The sequence below is a fragment of the Lactuca virosa genome, chromosome 6, assembly GCF_052849685.1.
Source record: "Lactuca virosa cultivar CGN04683 chromosome 6, Lactuca_virosa_CGN04683_v6, whole genome shotgun sequence".
Classification (NCBI taxonomy): Eukaryota; Viridiplantae; Streptophyta; class Magnoliopsida; order Asterales; family Asteraceae; genus Lactuca; species Lactuca virosa.
The window spans coordinates 42,772,933-42,781,297 of NC_136431.1; the positions used below are offsets into that span (position 1 = coordinate 42,772,933).

General features: G+C 37.8%; 1 protein-coding gene across 1 annotated transcript; it reads right to left on the reverse strand.

Annotated features, from left to right (window-relative positions):
• Positions 1 to 1,814: 1,814 nt before the first annotated feature.
• On the reverse strand, positions 1,815 to 2,994 carry LOC145121492 (uncharacterized). Its single transcript, XM_079057229.1, has 2 exons — positions 2,415 to 2,994; positions 1,815 to 2,302 (listed from the first exon to the last, which is right to left on the reverse strand). The coding sequence occupies exons 1-2, from the start codon at positions 2,992 to 2,994 to the stop codon at positions 1,815 to 1,817; spliced, it is 1,068 nt and encodes a 355-aa protein (XP_078913355.1).
• Positions 2,995 to 8,365: the final 5,371 nt, after the last annotated feature.

Genomic DNA, 8,365 nt, shown 5'->3' on the forward strand with positions numbered 1-8,365 from the left:
TGCATATTCTCGGCCCCTCCCCTAGGCAACATGCGAAAAGATAACAACAAAGAAGAGTGGGGAAATTTATCTTTAACCCGAATATGCTTATCCAACTCCAGATTGAAAAGTCTCAGAAAACAAAGCTTAAGCGGAGAATCACCAAACCAAACATCCTCCCAGAAAGAAGTAATAGCACCATCACCTACCTTTCTTTTACAAAATCGAAGAAGATCAAAACCTTTCTCAGAAATCTGGGAAACAACTTTCAAAATATCAATCCAAATAGAGGAACTCCCTGCAGGCAGAGAGACACCAATAAAAGCACTGACACCATGAATCACCCTAACAACTCTGGCCCAAAGCGCATCAGGAGAAGTAAGAAACTACCACACCCATTTGAAAAGAAGGGCACAATTAAGACCAAAAATATTGTTCACCCCCATACCACCATTAGATTTATGCGCTAATTTTTTTTCCAACAAACCCACGTAAATTTTTTCTCTTCCAAATCCGCACCAATAAAGAAGTTATTACGCAAGCTTTCAATATGCTGAAGAACGGACATCGGAGCCTTAAAAAGGGACATAAAAAAGTAGGCATAGAACCAAGAATGACTTGATAAGAGTCAGTCTACCACCAATAGAAAGGGTCTTAACTTTCCATGTAGAAAGCATCGACGCTATCTTAGCCACCACCTCTATCCAAGACGAAATTCGATTCATCATACCACCAACAACCAAACCAAGATACGGAAACGGAAGAGTTATAGTACCACAACCCATATGATTCGCCAAGATAGACACCTGCTCAAAAGGAACTCCAATACCAAGAAGAGAGCTCTTAGAAAGATTAATTTTCAAACCCGAAGTAAAGAAGAAACACCGAAATACATGGTCAATAGAAAAGACATTAGATTCTTTCCAGTCCCCCAAGAAAATAGCATCATCCGCATAGAAAAGATGAGAAATACAAAAATCAGCATCCGAGTCAATATGAATGCCCGAAAAAAGCCCACGGACAACAACTCTACTAAAGGCAACATGCAAACTCTCCATAACCAAAATAAAAAGGAAAGGAGACAGGGGATCCCCTTGTCTTAAGCCTCTATAAAACTGGAACTCATTCGTAATAGCTCCATTAACAAGCACAGAGGCCCTACAATACTGAAGGCACCCTTGAATCCAACGCCTCCAGATCTGGCCAAAACCCATAAGGCGGAGCACGTCATCTAGAAAATCCCATCTAACCAAATCATAGGCTTTTTCAAAATCTACTTTAAACACCATAACCTTCTTTTTCTTTCTCATGCACCAAGAAATAACCTCATTCTTGATGAAAGGCCCGTCCAGAATTTGTCTATCTCTAATAAACGCCGACTGCTCCTGGCTAACCAACCCGTCAATCATAGTAACCAAACGATTAGCCAAAATCTTACCCACGATCTTATATTGACAACCAATAAGACTGATGGGTCTAAAGTCCTTGATCAATTTTATGTCATTAACTTTTGGAATCAAAGCAATAAAAGACGGATTGCACCCTTTTGGAAAGGAACTAGACTTGAAAAACTCCTTAACAGCTGTAACAAAGTCTTTCTCAAGAATATGCCAAAACCGTCTAATAAAATCAAAAGAGAAACCATCAGGTCCTGGAGATTTATCAGTCCCACAATCCAACACAACTCTCTTGGTATCCTCAGGAGACACATCATCCTCCAAAATCGCGGCCTGATCGGAACTAAGAATATTAGGAAATTCATGATTAACCAAGCCACGAGTAGCCATAGGCTTGGCAAACCGATTTCTGAAGTGCTCCAATAACTCAACTTTCACTTATGACGGATCATCAGTCCAATCGCCTTCATGCAGGATACCACGAATTGCCAGTTCTCTTATCTTCTTGTTCAGAATACCATGAAAATATTTAGAATTTTCATCACATTCAATAGCCCATCTAATCTTAGCTTTTTGAGCCATATCGGCCACCTCAACTTGATCTATCTTCACACTTTCTTTGAGAAGAGCCACCCGGTCCACTGAATCAGAAGCCACACCTAGACCTTGATCAATTCTACGATCAATATCAACAAGTTTCTTGTGAATCTCTACTTTAGAAGTAGCCCGAGACTCTCTAACTTGAGAATTCCATAACTTGAGATTCTTTTTTAATACATGTAATTTCTTTTTTAAACCAACCATCGCATTGGAATCAGTAATTCCATCATTCATCCAAGAGTCTACCACCACGTGCTCGAACCCATCAACAGAAAACCAAGAATGGAAAACTCTGAAAGGCATAGGGCCATAATCAATAACCGATTCTTTTAAAAAAAATAGGCCGATGATCAGATAGATGTAGGTCAAGAATAACACCTGAAATATTAGGGAAAACCTCCAGAAGACCATAAGAAATAAGGACTCTATCAAGCTTACTTATCTTGCCCGCAACTCTATCAGACCAAGTGAAAGAAAACCCACCAAGCGGAACGTCAAACAAAGAAGCAGTAGCAATAAAATTGTTAAAAACACCCGCATCAGAAGCATTGAAAATCGACCCATATCTTTCACTTTCACACCTAACTTCATTAAAATCACCCATAATAATAGTCTCCCCATCCCACCTTCCACTAACCCGAGAAAGATGATCCCAATTACTTTTTTTTTCTGAAATAGACTGAGGAGCATAGATAGAAATCACAAAAAACTTCGAATTAGAAGGAAGCCACGTTCCTTCAATGATAATAAAGTGAGGCTGAACAAGAACCTGAGATTTCAGAAATCTAGATTTATCCCAAACACAAATAATACCACCCGATAAGCCTCTAGAACCACTATAAGGATAATCAAAATCTAAGTTTCCCCAAACTGAATGAACACTAAACAATTCAAAATGCTTCTTTTTCGTTTCTTGTAAAGACAAAAACAAGACATGATGTTTCCCACACAGATTCTTTATCCATGTGTGCTTTGGTTCCTTCCTTAACCCTTGAACATTTAAAGAAAGGCAATTCATGGGTTAACGTTCAAATCTCCGTACTCATTAATCAACTCTTGAATATTTTTCATACAACCATCCATATAATACCCCATAGATTACCCGATATCAATAAAAGCATTTAACTCTTCAACCATAGAGAAACCTAGAGGTATTTATAAAAATATTATTGAGTCTCCCAAAGACGATTGAGAACCCTTTAAACTCATCCCATCACCCCAAAACCTTGGAATTCACACTTTTGGATGCACTAGAGCCGAAAACCACCACCTTCGGACCCACCACAGGCCCTCCCCTAACCTGCTACTGCTGTCACTGAAAAGGATGTTGCTGCCCCGGGTGAGCATGTTGTTGCGGTTGCTGTTGTTGTTTCTGCACTGGGATCTGATCCGGATTTTGCACCTGATGATGTTGTAATTGTTGATGTTGTGCCTGTTGTTGTAGGGGGTGTTGAGGTGGCTGCTAAACAACATGAGACGGAGACCCATGTGGAGTAAAACCCGGGGGATGAGATAATTATCATCTATACTATTATTCACTTGAACCTCCTTTTGAAGCACATCATAAGTACCCAATGGATCCTCAGAAACTCGATCCCCTTGATTTGAAATTTCATTGATTGGCTCTTGTTGAAAAGTATATGGGATACCTTGAGAATGATCATCCTCTTTCCAAGACTCCACCTCTACCGAGTTGCGTATTTCACCATCTTCTAGATCAACAAAACCATTATCCTTAACACAAGGTTCATCTTCCTCTACATCCATCTTCGACTCATCCTCAATAAAATCTAGAGTCCAACCTATTATTTCCTTTCCTCGAACCAAGAAAACACGACCACGAACAATAACTTTAAAGGCCTCCATGACCAACGATTGTTCCAAAGTAGAGATACATAAACGCTTACTATCGAAATTATTATCCTTCGGGTTTCCCATATAAAGACCATCCCCCCATTTTCGAGCAATTCTAGCATAAGTTTTATCCGAACATGCAATTGGAGGGACCCCTTCAAAATCAACCCAAACCACCCGTTCTTTCAAGACAAAATCTTGACTTCATGCATGCTGCATAGAGAACCAAGACTTAGCCCCGACATGATGAAAATTTTTGTCATTAGCTTGAATAGAGTTAAACTCCAACAACACTCACGTACCTCCTAAGTAACCAAACTTTATCAAATTACATATTACATGTAGGTTTGTAAGAGAACGAAAGTCTTTCACCGATCCAATAAGAAAACAATCATAATTCCTTTTAATTTGACAATTCTCATCGAGCACTAAAGTTGGTTTGGTTACATCTGTTTCATTCAATAAGCTATCTCCATTGTTGCCTTTAAGAACAGAAGCATAAGAAAAACCTTTAGTCTTATGTTGACAAACCGTGCCAACATTCATGACACCCACATCCGGTACATTACCTCCCAAACGACCCCTTTGAAATCTGGCCAGATTAGCAAAAAGTTTACAATTCCTAATCCAAATGGTGCAAAGTTTAGACATTAAGGTATCAATGTTCACTAATTTAGAAAACCGAACAAAAGCAAAATATTTTCCCATTCTTGAAAGCCTTATAGAAATAAACACGTCTAAGACAGTCCTAAACTTTTCACAGGTACACCACAATTCTCGTTGAGTAAAATGATCAGGAAAATTAGTTACGTAAACATTATGCCCTAACTTGGCAATCAAAGCTTCATTCGATTGGTTTGTACGATAGCCGACCGTAGCACCAACCATGATGAATATTGGATCGAAAAACTTAGCAAAAAAAGATGTGAGATCAGGCCTTCCGGCATATGTTCCAGCCGGATAAGAAGGCAACCGATCACAGAGAGTCGTCGACGATCGGTAGTCGCGTCAACCGCAAGTTGCTATCATCGAAAGTACTTGTTGTAAAAAAGAATCGACCCAACGGAAAAAACCATTACACAAAGGGTAAAAGGAAGATCGACCCGGAGAACAGCAGTGGTCTGCTGGTGTTTGCTCCCGCGGATAGGAAGAACCATTACTTTATCCAACGGACAAATCCATAGCACAGAGGGCAAGAGGAAGACTGGGAGAGTTGACTTCCCGCGTCACAGAGAGATGATACCCAACTTGTTCCATCAAAATGATGAGTTTTTCCTGTTAAGGTTAATTCAGAATCTTAGTCTTATGCGCGTTTTTAATGTTTTTGAATAAATCAAAGATGCCAGTGAGAGTGTTCCTGGTCTTTGGCAACTAGTCAAGTTTGATCCTAATTTTCAGCTAAGTTCTAGCTTAAATTGACAGGCGAGTGTACGTTTGTTTATGTCCCCAATTTTCCTTTCTTTATCATTGAATAAAAAAGTATACACATCTGCCTTCTTCTCTGTGTGAATTCTTGTCCCCTGCTTTGTGTATTTTTGTCCCTTGCACTGTGTAAAGCTTGTGTAAACAGGTTGAAACCAACATTTGGTATCAGAGCACTCCTGGTTTATGCCAAAGTATCAACCTCGTGTGATAGATATGTCATGAAGCAATGGTGAAAAGGATGGACAGGTCACACTTCATTATCGAATGCAAGGTCAAATTATGCTGCTTGGGCAATCAAAATGAGGGTATTCATGCAGTCCCAAGGTGTAACATCCCAAAATTCAAGACCAAAAATTTCATTTTTAATTAAGTTATTATAAAACCAATTAGTATAGAAACATCCATAATAACATTCCATGTCAAAACCAAAGTGTCAATAATCAAAACATGTTAACATAAAACAATATCAGAGTGTAATCCCAAAGATCTCATGTGCGGAAAACATAGTGTGATGCACTGCGATCGAGCCGGCTCATTTCCTTTGAAAATAAAGTACCTGAAACCAAAGCTGTAAACCGTAATCACGAAGCTTAGTGAGTTCCCACATCATACCACATACCATACAAATAACATACTGTCAGGCATACCGGGGTGCCCAACCTACCCCTGTCAGGCATATCTGGGTGCCAGACCTACCCTGCTGAGCATACCGGGGTGCTCAACCTACCCCTGCTAGGCATACCGGGGTGCCTAACCTACCCCTGTCAGACATACCGGGGTGTCCGACCTACCCTTTTGGTCCTTTCAACTGATACGGGGACTATTCCCCTTACTACAACTATCACATAACATCATAGCATACTAGCACATAAACATAACAGATCGTGGCATACCAGACAATTATCACAAAGACAATCATCTAACAAACAACTCCTACTAGTGGGCCAACATTGTGGCCTTAGACCCACTTCTACTGGAAGGTAACTCACCTCGCGCTGCAGAAGTCCAGTGCAAGAAATGTTGGATTAGTGTCTAAGCCCATAAATATTATTGGTATGTCCTTGACCCGATTTGGCATGGTCCATTTGGGTTGCACTTCACCGGAACAATTTATATGGATAGTCTTTTGAGAATAGTATGTTTATGATTTATATTAATATATTATAAGTTCTAATATATTAATATGGAATGATATTATTTAATTAGTATTGATCAAGAATTAATTTAGAATTAATTTAGTGATCAAAAGGAACTAATTAAATATGGACTCTTATATATATATATATATATATATATATATATATATATATATATATATATATATATATATATATATATATATATATATATATAGTATGGGCCAAGTTCATTTAGGTTGGGCTAAGCTTGCATGGATAGTCCATGGAGTTTTTAACCCATGGATCCTATGGAAATGAAAGGGCATGGGTATTAGGGTTTACATGGATGAAACCCTAATCCTCCATACTATATAAAGAGGTCTTTGGCACAAGAAATTGGACTAGTGTGTGAGGATACAAGAGTGGGTCATTTCTAGTGTGCTTACTATTCTCTCAAGGTTCCAAGGTGTTCTTGGTGATTTGTGATTCCACTTGAGGCTTCCACACTATTGAGGCTAAGCTCTTAAAGTTCAAGACTTCAAGCTTCATTAAAAGGTATGTCTTATATCTTGTTTATATTACCCAAGTATCAAAGATTGTATGCTAGTTAGGGTAATACCTTGGAAGGTTCAAGTTTGCATGTATAATAGAGAAAACATAGATCCAAGGTATTTAGGGTTGCATGTACACCATAGGAGTGTTAGAATGCTCAAAACTCATCAGTGGTATCAGAGCCTAGGCTTGTTTTCTTTTATACTTGATGCAATTTGCTGAAAAAAGCTGAAAAAATCGAATTTTTTGCTGTCTGGACAGGTGACTCGACGAGTCCATTGAGGGACTCGACGAGTCCATGTGCAAATTCATCCAACTTGTCGAGTTGGTTCATGCACTCGATGAGTTGGACCCCCAGACATCATATTTTCGAGTTTTATGGCTGGAATTGGACTAGGAACATTACCCTAAGCTGTTTTTGAACTTGTAAACCTGTTTTTGATGTGGTAATGTTCATGCTAATCCAATTTCATAGATAATTGTCAATAGATTCATGTTTTGTATTAATTTAATGGTTAGGATAATTACATGAAAATTGTTTGATTTGAATTATCTTGTTCTTATGAGTTGACTTAGATTAATAGAAAAGTTATGTGATAATATGTTTTCAATCCAAATTAATCTAAAAGTTGTTCATAATATGTGTTTTTGTAACTTGTCCCCAAGTTATATGAAAAGTCACATTTATGACTATTACAACTCATAATATTTCCATAAGTTATGAAAAATGGAGAGTCTCATTTTTAAATGTTTTAAAGTCTTCCATAACTTGTCCTCAAGTTATGGAATTTGAAGAGTTTTTCATTAAAACTACATTAAACACATAAGTTATGGAATTGAAAAGTTTTTGAATAGTTCAAAACTTGCCCTCAAGTTTCGGAATTTGTAAAGTTTCCCCTCATGAATACTTTAATTCCAAGTTAAGCCCTTAGAATTTTAAAAGTTAAAATTCAACCCTTATACTTTATAGTATTATAAGTTAATAATATATATATATATATATATATATATATATATATATATATATATATATATATATATATATATATATATATAAGATCAAGTCAGTCTTACCGTTAGTAGGCCTCATTCACGAAGCCGGTCTATAAGGGGGGTATAAGGTTATTGCCTATAAAATGGTAGTTTAATGGGTGTCCACTCTCACCCACCGCTTCCTTGACTGGTGGAGGGTCGTTAGCCGAACGGGTAGGACAAGGACTATAATTCTCTCTTCATTAAAAGTATTAATGATAAATACTAAGTAAGTAAACCTTTTATAAATTCCCAATCTTAGTTACTTAGGAAAATGTGAATTTGGTGCTAACCCATGAAATTACACTTTGCACTTTGCTTAAGTCGTTAGTGGAGCGTGTGTGGTTAACCGGCACACTAACCTGGATTTAACAAGGTAGGAAAAGGGTAACTTAATGTTTATCATAG

Bases quoted from the DNA above. Each gene is read 5' to 3' on its own strand.
- LOC145121492 (XM_079057229.1), bottom strand. From the start codon at position 2,994: ATGAATTGCCTTTCTTTAAATGTTCAAGGGTTAAGGAAGGAACCAAAG. The intron at 2,303-2,414 runs GTAAGCTTGATA...TTTTTTTAAAAG, and splicing joins TAGAGTTGCGGGCAAGATAA to AATCGGTTATTGATTATGGC.